This window comes from Hirundo rustica, chromosome 9 (assembly GCF_015227805.2).
Source record: "Hirundo rustica isolate bHirRus1 chromosome 9, bHirRus1.pri.v3, whole genome shotgun sequence".
Classification (NCBI taxonomy): Eukaryota; Metazoa; Chordata; class Aves; order Passeriformes; family Hirundinidae; genus Hirundo; species Hirundo rustica.
Window position 1 is genome coordinate 9,838,617 of NC_053458.1, and position 19,130 is coordinate 9,857,746.

Consider the following 19,130-nt stretch of genomic DNA (forward strand, 5'->3'; position numbering starts at 1 on the left):
GCCCCCGCGGCACGCCGGCGCGCGGGGTTTAAACCGGCGGCGGTTGCCGGGTGGGTGTTTCGCTGCTGGGGCGGGACGCGGTTCCTGTCCCCGCACCATGGACTCCCGCCTCTACCGCAACATCCATCCCGGCGCCGTTATTAACATCCAGCGGAGCAATGGTGAGGAGTGGGGAATGGGGAGCATGCAGGGTCCCGGCCGCCGCCGCCCGTGGGAATCCGGGTGGCGTGCGGCGGCCGGGTTTGGGCTCAACGCCGGCTTTTTCCAGGCTTAATCCATAAGGCGACGGTGAAGGTAGTGAACTTGGAGCACTCCTGCGTGACCGTGGAGTGGTCTGAGGGTGGTGCCACCAAAGGCAAGGAGGTGAGTGATGGCTGCTCGCGGCCCCTTCCTTCCCCGCCCTCATCCAGGGCCCCGGCGGGATGAGTCCTGGGAAGCCTGAGGCTCGTCAGGAGGGGCCCAGCTCTTCTGCCCTGCTGGGTGGGCAGCGCTTGTCTGCTCTGCTGCAGCTCGCTCCGTGGTCTCCTAGTCTAGTACGCAATGAAAGCAAGAAAGCAATGCTCTAGATGTGCTGAGTTAAGGTGTGAGAGCTGCAGGGGCAGAGCTTTACCTTTGCCTTTCAGAGGGGTCAAGGAGGTGCTGGGCCTCTCGCACTGCTGACTGATGGCTCAATGTCCCAAGATTCCCCTTTTCTAGCTTTGTGGGCTGTTTATTGGCTTTCCATGTCTTATGCTATGGCCTTCAGGTTTTCCTTAAAATCTGTTACTAATAAGGTGCCATGTGAACAGGGCTGGGTTTGATTTCATTAATCGTTGCACCGATATGAAATAAATACAGTGTGAGATGGGATGGGAGAGAGGGGAGTCTGGGGCATTTGAAGGTGATGTGGCTGAAATCCTGACACTTAAAAAAGTCTGACACTCAGTCTGACACTCGTTCTCCTAGTGTCTCTAGAAACGTGCAGACTCTGGATTTTGGTGAAAATCTTAAAAGTTGCCATTGGCTGGTTGCTTGAAGCCAAATCCTAATCTCTGCATGTGCCTGCTGTATTCAAATATAAAGATATACAGATTCAAATATAATTCTTGGCTAAATTGCATGTATGTGTTAAGATGTTAAATCTTTAGAAAGGTACTTCAAAATCCAGCAACTTTCTTATGTGCTTATGTATATATGATGTGCATGTGCTTACACAGTTATATTGTCCACAGACCTGTTTCTGAGCTAATTCACTTTCTAATTAGCTGCTAACCAATTCCATATGAATTAGACTTCATAGATTACTTCTCTTATGCTAGAAAGTGATATTTTCACATTTTAGAAAGGTTTGTATACTTGCTTTCTTCTGTTTTCATGGACTCTGATTTAAATAATTCCAAAATTAACTGAGAACTCAACAACTTCCTATTGATGCTTGTGTTGCCTTGTTAGGTGAATTCCAGGTGCAAGATGCTGGAATTTTTATGTACAGGTTTTAATCTCTTCATCAGGGATAGTTTTGAAAAACAGAACAGAGACTGAGTTGTGGTATTTGTGCTTAAGCCTGCCCTATCCCTGCCTTTGCCAGGGTACCCCATGATGAGGTGAAAGCCGGATTGTGAATTCTCATGAGGGTCAGTCAGGAAGCAATAGCTGACCCCAGGTGAAATCATTTGCAATGGCAAGTGAAGATGCAGGTGAATTAAGTTATGGATTAAATGCTGAATCCTTCATTTCTCAGAGTCTAAGCAGCTCTTTGACGTGTATTTCGGTAAGCACAATCACACAGTAAACACTTAATGCTCTCCTAGCACAGAAGTCACAGAGCTGCTGAGATTTACTAAGATTAGCAGTGGGAGATTAGAGCAGGGGATGCCAAATGGGCTTTGCCCTTCTCTTCAGAAGTGCTCTATGGCACCTGCAGAGCTGTGTGGTGTTTGGCAGATGAGGGTAAATGGCTTAACTAGCACATTTTGTCCGGTGTATTTAGATGTACCAAATTGTAAAAACGGAATAGGAATTACTGTCTTGCTCTTCCAAGCAATTTTAACATAACGTTTGGCAGGCAGCGGGTCAAGTTTGTTTGCTTTCCCTGAAAGTGCAGATTAGAAAAAACAATCCCTAAGTGGTAGCAGCTGTATTCTACTATGTAAAATCCCGCCTTTGTTCTTGTAGGTTGATATTAATGATGTGATTGCAATAAATCCTGATTTATTAGAACTACCTCCTCCTGATGTGAAAGAGAATGTTCCTTTGCAAGACAATGTAACTTTACAGGTAAGTGCTTTCAAGTAGTTTCGTTTCTTCTAAGGTACTGATGCGTAGGTGTTGTTACATATAATACTCTGTCTTAAAGTTTGAGATCTCATAGTTAGGCTTTGGCCAGAATTTCTTGTTGTATCGGTGTTGCCCTGAAGAGCAGCGCTAGGTGTCTGCTGCTTACTCTGATTACAGAATTCCTTGTTTTTCAGAAACAGAAGCGTAGAACAACCCTTTCAAAGATTCCTGCTCCACGGGAAGGTGAGAAAGTGATTTTTTTTTTTTTTTTTTTCTCTGCTATACCCTTGTGGAATTGTGCTGATCTTTCATTGTATAATATTGTACCTTAGTGCACCATAAGGGTGCTCATTCGGGCAGTGCTAACAAAGAGGATACTGTCTCATACCAATGTTTTGGGCTCTTGAGGGCAGGAACTCTCCTGACAGGTTGCTGTCCTCTTCCTGTGAGCTGGGGTTTGTTGCTGTGTTCTCCTCTTCTGCAGTATTGCTGTAGTTATTCCCTGCTTTAAATGTCACTAGGCAGTTGCTGCTGTAGTGAGTTTTAAAGTTCTGTATGGAGCTTTGCAAATGCCGTAAACAACAGAAGTTAAGCGGCAATTATTAAAATTGTCAGAATAAGAGTGGAAAGGACAAGAAAGAAATAGTGGTGACAAATGTATGTCTCCTCATCAAGCAGTCTCCCTAGGTAATAAGTAGAGCTTTATACTTGGAGACGTTTCAGAGCAGGCAGACAAAGCTCCAGCTGATGTGCCCAGCTCCCTGATTGCATGTCAGTACAATCTGTTGAGCAAAGCCAGAAGAGTAGATAGAGATGTCAGTGTGGGATTGCTAAGAAATTGTTCTTCCTGAGGTGTCAGGAGTTAGATAATGCCTATTTCCTACCTTCTCTTAGCTTTTTAGCTGACTCTTTAGGCTTTTTGAATGTCAAATGGCAGCATTACTATTGGTCTATTTGTAATACACTGTATGATGCTGAGGTTGAATGATTACTAATTTAATGATTCTCTTAAAGTGCATAGTTAGCCAAAACTTGTGCTTCTCCATTCAACTGAGCTGTAAACAAAACACCTGGGCTTGTCTGGCCTCTTCTGTTGCATGTAATGCAAGACAGGGAAGCTGGTCCCTAAAGTCAATGATACAAATTCCCTGGCATCAGAGAGGCAGGAGTTGTCCAAGAATCCTACTTTGTAAGGATTTGTTCTGTACTAGAGTATCCTAATCTTTCTCAGATTCAGAGAACTCCATAAATTTTGTGAACTGACAAATAAAATGATGCGGTAAAGTCTTGACTGTCTAAATATAGGTCTCTTAATAGAACTGTATAGCCAGCTGGAAAACACAAGGTGTGTTAATCCAGTCACTGGCTGATGGAAAGATGTCCTTGCAGAGGTCACAGCTTTCCTGAAGTAGAGAATCTAATTGCATATTTAAAATATCTGTTGCTTGTCCTACTGGCACAGTCTTGTCCCTAAAGACCTGCTCAGAGCTTAAGAGCAGCAGTGTTTTCAGTATTCATCAAATAATTTCTGTTGTTATAACTAGCTAAAGCCCAGGAGTGTCAGAGTATCTGTCCTGTTGCAAACTCTGCACTGCACCAATTAGAAAGCTAACATTGGCCTCAGACTTGTTCTTAGACTAAACAAATTAAAGAAGATCAGCAGGTGTCTGTCTCCATTTTATTCAGGAAAGGAGAGAAGCAGTGCTTTCAGAATTAAGAAATAGATATTGCCTCAGTCCCACAAATCAATAGGTATTTTTGAGTGCTGAATATCCTCACATACAAGAGCCGCTTGCATCAAACCCATTTACATGGAGTGAATCCTCCAGTTAATCTGCCTGTCCAGAAGCACGAGCATTTATAGAAACAGTGCTGCTGAGTGTGACATGAGATCAGGTCTGGGCATGTGAGACAAGAGAAAATGGAATAAAATGCCCTTTCTGAGTATAATGAAACTGATGCTTTTTGTTTTGGAAATTGCAGCAGTCACATCTAATTTCTCTGCACATGAGCAGAAGATTCAAGGTAAAGAGTTAACAGGAGCAATGAATTTTGGCTATGGTTCTAAGGAATTTGATTCAGAATTGAAATGAACCCTTGGTCTCCAACAGATCTGGTGTCCTTTGAAATAATCGTGATTCATTCTGGATCAATTCTAATAATTGCTGGTCATGAGAGGTGAAGGGAGTTCTAGCTTGCATGTCACACTTTGTTTTTTCATATCAGATTTGCTTTTTTTAACAGATCTATTGAGGTAAACATTCCAATCCTTCCCCTAGGAAGCTTTGTAAAGGACTTGATCTCAGTGAAAGAAATACCTTGGCATGTGAAAATGGAGACTGCTTACAAAGGGACCTTTTTCAAAGATTTGCTGTTGTGGTTATACAGGGCCTTTTAGCTGAATTTAGTGCCGTGGAGTTTTCAGCCTACTGTGCACCACACACAGCCTGTCTGTGGGTGCTCTCGTGGTGGGTGGGCACAGTGCTGTCCATGGCTGGTTGCCAGGCTGCCGTACCCTTGCCACCCTCAAAGAGTTAATTCACACAGCCCTGCAAGTGTGAAGCTTCAGAGGATTTAGTGATTCTCTTACTTGAAACTTCCTCCTTCCTAGATGTTAAGTGTTAAGGTGCTGGAACTGCCATGTCCTTATGTGAATTCTTAGTGGAATCTGAAATAAATTCACTGGGAACTGCAAATCTGGAATGAACTGTTTGCATTTCTGTAGTGGTGGGTTTACTGATCACTTTTCACCCACATGCATTTCTTTGTCCTGCACTTTACTAATGGAAAAAATCCTTTTAATCACACCTAGTTCTCCACTGCTCTGTACCTTGTGAGCAATTAATTAATTGCAAGTATCTGAGTGTCCCTGGGTTCCTGTTTCCAAAGCTGTGCGTGGCCGTTCCAGGATATCTGCTATCGCAGAATCCCAGTGCAGCTTCCCGGAAGATGAGATGGCCGTAGATCCCTGCAGTTCTTTGCAAACTGGAAAATATTCATCTCTTCCTGGTGAGTGGAGAAACATCCCAGTGAATTCTTAATGTGGAACAATTTTCACTTTGTGTGCATTTAGTTATTCAAACTGCAAATCCCAGTGGGAGAGCAACCTGAACTCTTTCGTAGATGAAATGAGAGCCCAAATATCCAGGGCTCCTACCTGAAGTGTTTCTCAAAGGACTTTGGAAACAATGTTGTGCATAATGATGTACTTTCTTTGCCAGAGCTGTGGTTGGGCAAGTTGGGTGGGTGTGGTATCTGCTTAATGGCATAAAATAGTATTCGTGGGGCTAGAGTAGGAAGAGAAGTGCCGTAACACTGCTGACAACACACCCTGTAACTATATTGGTAGTAGTTTTACCTATACTGGTTGAATAAAACAGGAACTTGAGCTTCCTTGAATTACAAAATTGTAGTTATTTTTTTTATTAGGCTACCCTATGAATAGCTGAGGGCATGCCTTGCATGTTAAGTTCTACAAAAAACACTGAAATAAGAGGCTTGCTACTAAATTCTTTTCTAGTTGGTTTTGCCTTGATTTGCAGCATTGCATAAAAGTTGGTGATTGGCAAAGGATTTAAAAGTTTATTTGCACATTCACCACAGGTTTCAGATAGTTCTCTCTCCTGCTGTAGGAGTTGAGAAATGCCATGAGGCTTTACAAATTACAAAATTATTTTTGATCTTTGCAATCTAATTGTTGATTTTGGTCTGGCTTCTTTCTGCAGCTGGCCAAACCAGGGCTAGTGGGCTGGGTTGTGTTCCAGAAGCCTCACTGTCAAGTGTAAATGGAAATACAGAAAATCATCTGCCTGCTGCTAGAACGAGCTCTTCAGAGAGCCCAGGTACCAAGGAGCAGTGGATAAACACTGACTCGTCAGTCAGCAGTGAATCACTATGTGATTGCTGCTTTGTGTACTCAGAGACTAAAGCTTTGAAAAGGTGACTTTGGCAGCAAGACAGAATATCTTGATAATTTTTTGTTACAGATGTGTAATTCTGTTATAGTGGCGTTGCCTCAGAAATGCTGCCTTTGCTTTAGGAAGGCAGTTAGTGATAGTTAGATCTGGTTTGGGAAGGAAGTGCTACAAAATTAATGGCCATCCTTCTGAAGATGATTATTTCCTGTATGAGCTAGTCTGTCAGCAACCTGGAAAACTGGAAGTATTTGTCTTGTGCTTAAAACCTATGAAACTTTAATCCAAGGAACTGTTTTCATTTCATCTAGTTCGAAGAAGATCTAACATTGTGAAAGAGATGGAGAAAATGAGAAACAAGAGAGAAGAAAAGAAAGCTCAAATGAGTGAAATCAGGCTAAAACGAGCACAGGTGGAGTACTCTACAATACACTTGTATGGGGAAATTCTGTAGGACACTGTAGTATAGTAGCTATCATATTTTGGACAGGCCTTGTTCTTAGAAAGCTGTACGTAAGGATGGATTGATTCTGATTTCAGAAAATTGTGAATCTTGTAAAATGCTTTGAATTGCATACAGCTGCTTGTTTAATAGAGTCTGGGGCCTTTTTTTTGCTGCAACAGATCAATTACATTCACATCCATGATTTTTCCATGCAGGAGTTTGACACCACTTGTCCAAACTGGGAGTTTGCACGCATGATTAAGGAATTCAGAGCAACTTTAAACTGCCAGCCAATATCTATAAGTGATCCAGTAAGTAAATACTGAGGTGACTAACTGCACCCTGTAGACAGACTTCTCTATTTTTTACTGAAAATGTTGGCATCAAGCTGTTGGTGCGTCACTGCACCTTGGAAATTCTCTGAGCAATACTGTGAGCTTGAGAAAATTGGTGGTATTTGTGAGGTCACTTGCTTTCCCTATTTAGGGCTGTCTTGTTTCACTTTGTGCGTGTCACTAGTGAGGAGCCTGTGGTTCAACAATTATCATGCAATGATGTGTGACCATCAGATTGTAAGCGGCACAACCATTGTTGCAGGAATAATTTAAAATGGTCTGTTCACCTATTACAGAACATGTTAATAGAAGTAATATGTTAAGCAGTTTTAAATAGGCTAAAAAGTAAAGGAGCAAAAGTAGAAGCTGAAAACTAGAGAGCCCTGGCTAGACCATTAAAATACCCTGTGTAAATATCACTGTGTGACAGGACAAGAGCTTGTTACCTTTGCCTTCTGGCTCACCAAAAGGCATATGCACTTCCCAGCTCATCTGACGTGTAGCTGTGCTGCACAAATAGCTCAACTTGCTACATTAGTAAAGAACTCCAGGTCACCAAAAACCCCTGGGGTAAATGAAAATAGTAATTTGCCTGATTAATTATTTGACCATAGCTGCAGTATTGATATAAAAAATTTTGCTGGACAGCACTTCCACTGTTATGTTGGAGAATGCTGCATAAAGGTAAATTATTTGTGGCGTTGCTTTTGCACTGAATGCACTTTGACTGACATGCCTGCATGAATGGGTCAGCTCAGAAGCAGCTGATCAACATACAGAAAAATGGATGTGAGGGAGCATAAAGAGTGAGTGTAGTTGGGAAATAATTACTTATTTTCATACTTTTCTTGTAGATAGAAGAGCACAGGATTTGTGTCTGTGTGAGAAAACGTCCTCTCAATAGGCATGGTGAGTGTACTGACCAAACAGCTCTGTCTTGAGCAGTTTGACTTTGCTCATTTTTGTTAAAACTGAGCATCTTTTCTGTCAACAGAACTTCAAAAAAAGGAATGTGATGTGGTTACTGTTCCGAGCAAGTGTGTCCTGATGGTGCATGAGCCAAAGCAGAAAGTTGACCTAACAAAATACCTTGACACCCAAACATTTAGATTTGACTTTTCATTTGATGAAACTTCTTCAAATGAAATGGTATACAGGTAATGCTTGCTGCTCACTGGAAATGGCTTTTAGATAAAAGCATGGAGCTATGGCTAGATGGCATCTAAGCTTAAAGAAAGTGTAACTTGAAATAAATATTAGAATCCTTTTTGGAGAAAGCTGAAGGACTGAGAAGTCTAAGGCTTATTTTTAGCATAGCCTTGCCTAAGGACTTGCTTTTTTTTTTTTTTTAAGTTTCTTTTCTTGTTAAAACTGATGATGATGAAGCAGTGTATGAAATATTTGCCTTAACTGTTTTTCATCTTTTGAATATTCAGATTCACTGCTAGACCTCTTGTAGAGACCATCTTTGAGGGTGGGAAGGCAACATGCTTTGCATATGGCCAGACAGGCAGCGGCAAGACACATGTAAGTTTCTCCAAGGTCTCAAATTTTCTAGCTTTGATAAAGTATTTCAAAGCTCCCTGATGTTTGAGCATGATCAGATCACGTACGAAGTTTGGGTCTTGGTTTTATTGTCTTAAAGCTAAGACTTTGTAAGATGTTAACTCATTTTCTGTAGCTTTATGCACTAGTGGGTTTCCTTGGAGATTGAGGAAAATCATACTGGCTTTTCAAAAGATTTAGGAAAAGCCTTTTTAGAAAAAAAGAATTTGAAATAAGAAATAGAAAAAAGAAAAGCTGGCTTTTCAAGATTTAGGATGTCCTGATACGTCAGTTTTAGTCATGGCTATTCCTTGCCTCAAATGCCTGTTGCTGTTTAACTCCTGTCTGTAAAGAGGGGCTATTAGCCTACATCTGAGACAAAGCTTACTGTCTAATCCTGTGCTTTGAGCTTGGAAGCATTCCAAAGAATTCAGCAATTATATAAGAATAAGCCTCCTGATGCAGATAAATATTTAAGTGATCTGGTATTGTGAAGTGGGTGAGTTAGTGTGTTTGCCTTCTAACCACTCCTTCCAGTCTAACAGTTGCAGCTTCGAGAGTTGTGAAAAATGTTTTGTCTCAAAAGAGAAAGTTTGCTCTAAATTTTCAACAGCTGTGTTGTCTTTAACTTTCTTCTTCTGGGAATTATGGGGTAGAATCCTCACAGCATGATCGTGGAGTCAAATGTGCTGTCCTGTTCCACAAGAAGCATTTGCCTCAAACCACAGTGTTCTGCACTGGACTGGGCTAAAGCTCTGCTTTGAGTTATCAGACAGTCATTGCTGTTGTTCAGTGCTAGAGGTGTTTTAGGCTAGCCCCTCCTATCTTTAGTGTTATGTAGTGAGCTGTAGATATTTTCCAGTAACCCAGACAACAAGTTGGAGCTTTATAGAAGTTTGAACAGAGACTGTCTTCATTGCACTGTAAAGGGAAGAGAAACCTGCTTACCTGAGCATCATTACAGGAATACAGCTGTAATGCACTAAAATCACTGGTGGAGTTACTTTCCCTTTCCAGTCCTAGGGCAGAACTAGTGCAGGGACAACAGCTTTACCTTGAGGCTGGAGTGCTGCACGTTAAGCTCTGCTAGATTGAGAATGTGTTATGAGATTGAGCTGTGTTTGAAATAACAGTAGAGCAAGTCACTAGGATAGCACTAACTGAAAATGTTGTTATGATTAAAGATACTTTGGTCAAAGGGGTTAAAGGTATTGTCTGCTCTAAATTTGTGTTTTCATGTCATGTTAACTTTTGCAAGTAGCTGCAAAAATGTTATTCCACCCAGATCCTAACAAACAAAGCTTTGTCTCTTCTGGCTAGAGGCTGTTTGGTTGTGCTGTCACAGCGGTTTCCTTGGAGGACCAATTGCATTGACTCTGCACCCCAGGGCCTCACAGGTGCACTGCTTTGTGTAGGCCAGATCTTTCTGAACTGATGGGGAAGCTGCAAACTAATTTGGCACTGTGTTCCAGTAATCTTGCTGGCACTGGGGATTATCTTCCTAGCCTGTTTTGGCCCAAGAACAGATAGGCTGACTTGTTGGTACCATGCCTGACCTCTGGCCTTTTCTCTTCACAGACTATGGGCGGAGACTTCTCTGGGAGAACCCAGAATGCCTCAAAGGGTATATATGCTTTTGCCTGTAAGTTGATTCTTCTATAGATACAAAAATTAAATTAATGCTTGTTTTTCTTAACTAGATCTGGTTTTCTTTAGTTATTTTAAACATGTCCAGTAGAAGATACATAAAGTATTTGTGTTTCCAATAATAAGAGCTGGTGTTTGCAGGAGGTATGGTTATCTTTTCATTCATTTAACAAAATATTTTTCCTCTAGCCTGTGTCTACATCCATACAGAACTCACCAAAAGATACTTGTTTCTGATACAAAGAGATGAAACATTTTCTAATTAGGCATTTGCTGGGCAGAACCATTTAATTTTGATTCTTCTGCATTGGCTTTGTCTCAGACATATCTGAGTGCAACACAACTCTACCCATTTGTGATATAAAATTTGTTATGCAAAAGTATGTATGTATTATTTCATCCTATAAGCCTTAAATGCAAAAAACCCCTAGCATGTTCAAAATATATTTCAGAAAATGGATGCTTAGAAGCCCATCCTTGATATAATGCCTGGAAAGTACCATGAAACCTGACCTTTACCTTCCCTTTGGAAAACCACCATGCAAACCTAGTCATCAGCAAGGCAGCTGAACCAGGAACAACTATTGGCTGACCTCTGAAAAATAGTTATGACTGGCCCTGAAGGAGTCTTTGCTTTTCAGCTCAGAGTCTGGAATCTAATGAAAAGCTGCACTGGATTCAGCTACAGGGTCAACTAATCTGGTATATTGTCTCCAAACCTCAGCAATGCAGATGTTCAGGGACGTATGTTTTCTAGACTTTCTGCAAGATGCACTTGAAACACAAACACACGACTTTTTCAGGCCTGTCCAAAACAATAGAGGATCCCAGTGCCCTCAGAGCAGTAAGGATTGTTGTCTGTGGGTGCCATTAGCAGTTGAAACCCCTGTATTTCCCTGTTTTCAGTCTTGGGGTAAGGATGCTGCTCAATCTGTTCTCCAGATGGTAGCACAGCACTGATTGGCCTTTGTTTAGATGACTGTCACTCAGTGCTAGAAACTGCCTTATAGCTGTGCATTGTTTGAAGGTAGATCAAGTAGCAACTAGAATAGGTTTTAAACCAGTTAACTAAACTTCTGTCTTTCCTCACTAGCACAAGATGTCTTCCTCCTCCTAAACCAGCCCAGGTACAGGAATCAGAATCTGGAAGTCTATGTGACTTTCTTTGAAATATACAACGGAAAAGTAAGACTTTTTTTATTTTTAAACCTTGATGTAATTTCTTTGGTTGAATATTTCATAAGTAGCTGAGTCAAACGTAATACTTTCTATAGTTCTGTGTATTCTGTTTTTATTGGTGTGTTTGGATTTGAAATTGAAGTCTATGTTAAAGATGCTGTTTCTATATAGCTTTGTATAAAGACAGAAAAAAATACTTACAGGGAGTCCTTATTCAAGTTTGCCTCAATCTTTCTGCCTAAATATAGGTGTTTGATCTCTTGAATAAGAAGGCCAAGCTTCGAGTCCTGGAGGATGGCAAGCAACAGGTCCAGGTTGTTGGTCTCCAAGAAAGACCAGTTGGCTGTGCTGAGGATGTCATCAAAATGATCACAACTGGCAGTGCCTGCAGGTTTGGTGACTTAAAACCTACGAGAGAGAGGAGTTATGTCCTGTTGCATCTCTATGTTTAGAAAAACATACATAATCCCTGTAGCTGGTGCTTTGAGATTTAAACAAGCTTGTTGCACCCAGTAAGGGCACTGAGCAGCACCTCTGCATGAATACCAGGCAGTGGTTACACAACGAAGGACTAGAAGGATGGTTTCAGCCTGCCTTCCATAGAAAATGTCAGAGCTCCTCATTCATATGTCCTCATGGAACTCCAATAAGAGAAACCATTCACATGAGGAGATGGCTGCCTTAGTGCTTTCTAGAAGTATCAGCTAGTTTACCAGGCTACAAGTAACCCCTGTGGGCCTGTAAGATCAAGGAACAGCAGCTGGTATGAACCATAGTTGCAAAAATGGTTTGGCTTAACTGCAGGCCAGATGAGCTATTCCAATGGCAACAAAAATGCTGCATGTTGTTCAGGAATCTTGTCTAAAGAATCCTTGAAAACAGGTGCCACGGGACAGCTGTAGGCTTGGCACACCATCCTGGCAGGAAAGACTATGGTAGGGGCAGCTCAGCCCATCATACTTTATTTGGGAGCCAAAATCTGTATTACCAAGTGTTATCTGCTTCAGTTAAGTTGCAACTGCTGTGGAAACGTTCATAGGCCAATGAGAGCTCCTTGGCTTCTGTACTGAGCTCTGTGGGCAAATACGCACATCCTAAAAGGTTATTCAGCATTCTGTGCATCCTTTTTTGGCTGTCAATTTAGTCATGAATTGTTTTTACATTTCAGGCTACTCCCTCCTTTTTCCTCAATAGTAGGGATAAGGGTGGAACAGTGAACCTGCCAGCATTCTCAGGGTATAAATGATAGTGAAGATCACAGGGAGATTTAAATTAAAAGATGACACTCTATGCCTTGCAGTGATGGGGCAGGTGCAGCTGCATAGAAGAGGTGAAGTGTCAAGCCAGCTTGGCTAAAGAAGGGGATTTTCCATGATTGTAATGTGCTAGCACAGCTAATGCTGTTTAGTAGGGAGCTTGGCTGATCTTACTGTATAATGGCGGAAACATTAGGAAAATGACATGTGGTATGCTGAAGGTATGACTTCCAGCTCAAGTGCACATGAGGTTTTAGCACTCAGAAAGGCCTTCCAATGTAGGCTGGCTGAGTTGAGCCAGGCAGCTTAAATAGCCTTAAACTTCTATAGCAGGTCCATATTTTTCACTAGTAGTTCTGTGCCCTTTTATCAGAAGAAATTCCATGCTTCACATAAACTTAAAGTATTAATGTGTGGGATAAACCTTAGGAGGTTAATTGAATGGCTTACGGGTCTCATCTAGTGCTGTCAGGACCTGTTGTCTTCCGTGACACATTTTGAAGGCTTGTTTGTATCTTTGCTCCAGGACATCTGGGCATACTTTTGCAAATGCCAGCTCTTCACGGTCACACGCCTGCTTCCAAATCATACTGCGCCGAAGAGGGCAAATGATTGGCAAATTTTCCTTGGTGGATCTGGCAGGAAATGAAAGGGGTGCAGACACATCTAGTGCTGATCGGCAGACACGGATGGAAGGTGCAGAAATCAATAAGAGCTTGCTGGCTTTGAAGGTGAGCTACAGCTCCTGGAGCAGAGCAATAATCCACATGTGGATTCTCTTAAACTCTGGGGTTATCTGTTCTGTTTCTTTCCAGTACAAGGAAAAAAACAACCAAAAATGTACTAGTTTAGTATGTGAGCAACCTAAAAATAGAGTATACTTCCATTTAGAATGTTTCCAGGAAAGTAGTGCAGTCTTGTCAGGCCAGACACTGGTATAGCTATTTCAAGCTTCATTCGAGTTGGCCTTTTTTTTTGGAGGGGGTTTTGATGGCTATGGGGGGACATATGGTGACTATACCTACTGTCACGTGATAGTCAGATACCTGGAGTATATTTTAAAGACTGTGGAGAACTTAGAGCAATACATGTGACTGTTCTTCAGCCTGCTAGATTTACCAGCAATTGGTGGTTGATAGCTTGCAGAGAGATGCCAATACTGCATTCACAAGACTTGTCTTTTCGTAGGAGTGCATCCGAGCTTTAGGGCAGAACAAGTCTCATACCCCTTTTCGGGAGAGCAAGCTGACACAGGTGCTGAGAGACTCTTTCATAGGAGCAAACTCAAGGACCTGCATGGTAAGTATGCACGTGTCAAACACAACATTTAGATTCTATAATTCAACCAAATAGCTGCATGTTCCTCTAGAGCAAGGGGGGTTTCTAAGTAGGAAAGCTTTAGATCTTGTTAAATGAAAAAAAAACTCAAAAGACCCAAACATTTTCCTCATGGGAACTTGCCCATGGTGAGATAATAAATTGGTGACTTATGCCCAGCTCCAGTAGAAGCAGGGCTGTGGAAGTCTCTTTAATACATTGAATCTGCAAGAAAGCTTGGTGTGCTCTCAAAGGGCTTTGCTTTCTGGGAATGGTGAAGCACAGCAGGTGCACACAAAGACAGTGGAAAGATGGATACAGGGATGCTGGAAGGTCCCACAGAATCCATAAAGAAAAATGGACTTGGCTGTCTCAACTCCAACCCTTTGTCCTCAATTATCCCAGCTGTGTAGTGAGATCTGTAGGAGCATTAATGAGCAAAAGTCAGATAGGAATCACTAAGGTTTCTCTTGTGTTTGCAGATAGCAATGATTTCCCCAGGCATGAGTTCGTGTGAGTACACCTTAAACACACTGAGATACGCTGACAGGTAATGGCCCTTCATACCTGGGGATTCTAATCTTATTGTAAAAGGTGTTTTAGATGCTTTTACCCTGACCTTTGGGACCTCAAGTTCTCTTGTGTTGTTTGTATTGGAACCTGGAGGATGGTTGTTAAGAGCAAAGTATCTTAGAGCTGTCATATGAAACTAACCTGGGTGTTCTGTGTGAGACATAAGAGATGATGTAAAACCATGAGTAATGTCTCCTTTCCTCAAAGCAATCTCCTCTCATGCTACACTTCAAACTGCCCTGGTTCTTGTAGGGAGTATACCCTGTCCTGAATGGTTATCTCTGTGCCTTTTACTTTTTGTAGTACTTTGTGACCCATCTGTAAGGGTGTGCTAAGAATGTGTCACAAATGAGTGTTTTAGCTCACTCAAAGAACCACTGGCAAAGGTGGCAGCAAAAGCAGGTTTAAAATTAAATGAAAGACAAAGTTTGTTGGCAAAGTTTGCTCTACTACTTACTAGGTGGTTAAAGCACACTGGGAAGAAAATTGACAAAAATCAATCGATCTAAAACTAAAATCCACTTAATTATCTACCTGGAAGCCTGGGGAATGGAAGAAAAGTGTAAGGATGGAAAGAACTTACGGGAGACCCTCCCCTTGAATCATATGGTTTATGCAACCCCCTTGTCAAACATAGCCCATTAACCAACAGTGTAGGCCTAAAGATTTTAACTGCACTTAATCCATAGCCTAATTTAAATAATTTAACATGAGAGTCTGTTGAATTTACTATAAGCACAACAGTAGCTCGCTTACAGGCCTAACTGTAGTTAGGCCTAAGTTACAGATACTTAACCTACTTAAGAATCTAGGATGGCAACCTTCATATTTGCTGTAGCATGGTCACACACATGCATGCACACACCGACCTAAGGGACTATACAAGGTGTAGGTAGTACTCGCTGTGAAGGGATTTCAGTCCCAGCTCAGCTGATGTGAGTGTAACTGCCAAAAATGACTCCTGGATGCCCAGACAGGAAAGTTTCCTTAACACAAATATCTCCTGGCTTTTCTTCTCACAGTCTTCAGGGGTTTCTGCCCACATAAGCCTGTTCTGAGGATGGTAACGATGCAACTTTTAAAGTGAAACTGATTGATTGTTTCTTGCTGAGCACTAATTGATTGCAGTAGCTACTTTGTGATGCTGTAGCCAAGAAACTGATGGAAGATGAACTTGAGTGACAAATCTTCTTCTTGCAGAGTGAAAGAGCTCAGCCCTCATGATGGAGGTAGTGAAACTCAGAGTCAGATGGAGACTGAGGAGACTGAGACCAGTACAGAAGGCTCAGGTCTTCAACTCAATGTATGTGTGTGCAGTGGGCTAAACAGAACTCAAAGCTGGGAACAATTTGCTCTTCTTACCTGGACTGTTTCTTGCAGCTCTCCAAGGATGAGGAGGAAGAACTCTCTCCCCACATGTTCAGCTATCGAGAAGTTATGACTCAAATTAGTGAACGGGAGGAGAAGGTTGTAGAACAGCTCAGAGAACTGAGACAGGTATGGGGAAGCAACAAACCCAGCCCAGGACACCTTCTTCTCTATGTTGGTAGCAGCCTGCTTTGTTGCCAAATGCTTCTGGGGAGGCAGTAATGCAAGATGCTGTACCAGTGGTGTTACTTTTTCCTCACTGCCAAATTTTTCCTCTATCTTCTGTCCCAACTGGTTAAAGTGGGGCATTCCATTTCTTTTGCCAGCTTCCTTTCCCCTCCAAATAGCAACCTCTACTTGCTGCTAATGAGCACTAACTGCTCCTGGTCTGTAGAAGCTCAGCTATGTTGATTAGACTGCCAGATTTGAAGAAAGTAATTGAATTTCCAGAAAGTCCATTTCTAGTCACTGTTTTCCTTGTAAATACAGAGAATGACTACTGAACTTGACTACCTCTTGGGAATCACAGAGAAACCAGACTATGATCTTGAGACCTTTGTGAGCAGAGCTAAGTACTTCATAGAGGACAGCTCAAGGAATTTCCTCAGTGTCAAAGGTATGTTAGAGCCTGTATCTGGCTAGCACTATCATTAATGCTTTCCAAAGACCTGAAAGTAACACCAGCATACCTGTGGGGGTTTGAGCACCCAGTCCTGTGTAGCTCTGAGGTCTGCTGTGAGTCACAGCTGGGCTGGAGAGTTCAGCTTCCAGATCAGTCACCGTGTTGCTCTTACCTTTCTTTCCAGAAACACTGGATGCCCTGGTGACTGCCATGCAACTGGAGGAGCAAGCCAGCAAGCAGATAGGCTGGCAGAGGCCTTAGTCATTACAGCAAAACCTGGTTCACAAGCAATCTTGCATGCACTTGTCTTGTCTTGCATGTTTGTCAGTGGTTTGTATGACTCCTGTTTTAGATGTGGTAGGGTGTCTGCAGGTCACATGCCTGAGGGCAGTGAACACAGCAGCCTTTTTCTTCATGGCCTGTATCAGGATACTCAGCAAAGTGCTAAAATGCATCCACTGCAAGGCTTGGGTAGAGGGCTGACAGTCTGCAGTGTCTGCCTGAGATATTTGGCCCTTTGCTAGTGACAATGGTCTCCCCTAAGAGAACTAAATACACATGTATAGGTTATGTATACACATAACCTTTTCCAGATGTGCTTGAAACATTGCAAAACTGTTGCAAGTTTTGCTTTTCTAGAAAGAAAATGGACTATGTGATTGTAAAAACCAGTATTTTAAGAAGTTGAATAAATAAATGTTCTTGGATCTCATTATCTTATCTGTCCTACAAAAAGTATTTCTTGCTGATTTTGGTAAAGTTTAACAGTTCCTAAAGACTGACTGGTTGTTAAGGAGGCTGATTTCTTGGATTAAGTTCCTTTTCAAAGTGTTTATACTTGTAATGTTTACATAAAAGTCACTCAAAATATGTTTTGTCTCTTAATTTTGAGGTGCTGCTGGGATCCCCTAACGGGGGGAAGCTGGCTTAGGTGTAGCTATCTGCTGCCATGGCCCCTGTGTGCAGCCTGGGTCCAGATCACCATGCAGACCCTTCCTCTGGGAAAAAGCAGGTTAGGGGAGGAACAGTTGTAAGGCATGTGCTGGTGCCTGCTCTTTCTTATTTATTCAGCTTAGTTCAGCGTTTGTCTTCAAAAGCACAAAACAGTTGTGTGAGCTCTAGGTTCAGCAACATGGGATGCAGATATACAAACATCAGATCAAAGGCACCCTTCTACCATTACTCCCTCTTTTCTTACAGTTACCTTCTTCCTCTGAAAGGGTGTCATTTAAGTGACAAGGCCCTCCCAGCTCTGCACCTGCCAGCTGTGGACTGCATCCTTGCTCTGTCTGGAGATGCCAACTATATTGGAGGCCAGTTATTCAGCCTGGACTGGATCAATTGTGTGCTATGCTTCAGGGCTGGCCTGGAAAAGACAGCAAAAGAGTTAGGGATCTTTGAGGGATGTGAGCAAACTAGTCACAAGCACGTAAAGAAGGAATACTTCAAACCAGGCACAATCCTCCTCCACAGCTGGGACAGCTTGTGCTCAGCAGTTTAGGTTCTGGGAGCAGAGCAGGGCTGAACACTCAGTTTCTGAACTGTGAAAGCTGACTTCAATCTGGGCTCAGCTTGCATTTCCTAAGATGGGCAGCCAGAGTAAAAGGGCTTTTGTGCCCTGCTAAGTCTAGACAAAAGCTAGACAATCCTGTTCCACTTCAGGTGTTAGTACTCTTGGATAATCTAGCCTTTCCCCATGCCAGGAACAAAGTATTGCCCACTACCTTCCCTCTGTGGACCTAACATTGCTTATTTTCCCTATATCTGCCTTAGGAGTTAGAGATCTGATCTGCAGGCTGTCAGCTCCTACCCTGCATGGGAAAAGAACCACACAATGACCTGAGTCTGTGCCTCTTGGTGCAATCCCAATGGAAAATGGTGTGTTCCTGTCCTGCCCTAGTAGCACTAACAGAGTGCTACTGACACAAGAGTCCCAAAATAAACAAGATGAGTTCAGCAGTGCAGGGATTAACAATCATTTAACACTGGGGCTTGCTGAGAACCAACTGTTTAATGATCAACAGGAGCTTCCTGTTGTATATTAAAGTCTGGCAAGTTTCTTGTGTGACCATAAAAACTCCAGGACTCAAACATCACCAACCTTACTTCTGAGAAGATGTCATTGGAAAACTAGTCAGGTTTGCCTCCCTATCCACCAAGCATTTTCTGTCATCTGCTTTTGCAGAAAAGGTGTTCTGACAGCACTATCTTGTGGACACTGCAGGAAATTCATACTGAATAAACCCATTTTAGTGCACACAGCTGAATTTCATTAAGGATTGTGCAGTCAGCCATAGGCACTGGGTTTTCCAGGGGCTGGCTGATGTTATAGAAGGATGTTTGTCTGCTGGCTGTGGCTCTCAGCTGTGTGGAGAATACAGTGGCCATGAGCAATGCAGCACCCTTCAGTCCTGTGCAGGATAGAGGTTGCTTCCAGGCTTAGCCACCAAGGGTGACAATACACAATGCCAGTGCAGATTTCACATCTCCCTATAACTAAAACTTCAAGCCAGTTCCAATGGCAGTAGCAGGGAGGTCTGAGCACTGCCACTTGCGTTTCCAAACACACCTATTTCCAACCTGCTTAGGGCTGGAGGACTTGTCAGGGCTGCACTACAGAGAGAAATGCCAGAGGTGAACGAGTGAATCTCCCATTTGTGAGCTCTATTTTTG

General features: G+C 42.4%; 1 protein-coding gene across 4 annotated transcripts; it reads left to right on the forward strand.

Moving 5' to 3' along the window:
- Positions 1-2: 2 nt before the first annotated feature.
- KIF2C (kinesin family member 2C) lies at positions 3-17,172 on the forward strand. Of its 4 annotated transcripts, XM_040072684.1 has the most exons (22): positions 28-161; positions 269-363; positions 2,155-2,256; positions 2,451-2,499; positions 4,240-4,281; positions 5,146-5,265; positions 5,982-6,098; positions 6,482-6,582; positions 6,831-6,926; positions 7,805-7,859; positions 7,945-8,107; positions 8,387-8,477; positions 10,074-10,137; positions 11,236-11,327; positions 11,570-11,712; positions 13,104-13,308; positions 13,766-13,876; positions 14,377-14,444; positions 15,668-15,770; positions 15,848-15,964; positions 16,325-16,451; positions 16,642-17,172. In XM_040072684.1, exons 1-22 carry the CDS (start codon positions 98-100, stop codon positions 16,716-16,718), a joined length of 2,202 nt encoding a protein of 733 aa, XP_039928618.1. In that variant the 5' UTR covers positions 28-97; the 3' UTR covers positions 16,719-17,172. The 4 variants fall into 4 exon arrangements, with proteins under 4 accessions (XP_039928621.1, XP_039928618.1, XP_039928620.1 ...); XM_040072686.1 differs by lacking the exon at positions 5,982-6,098; XM_040072685.1 differs by lacking the exon at positions 4,240-4,281.
- The last annotated feature ends 1,958 nt before the right edge of the window (positions 17,173-19,130 follow it).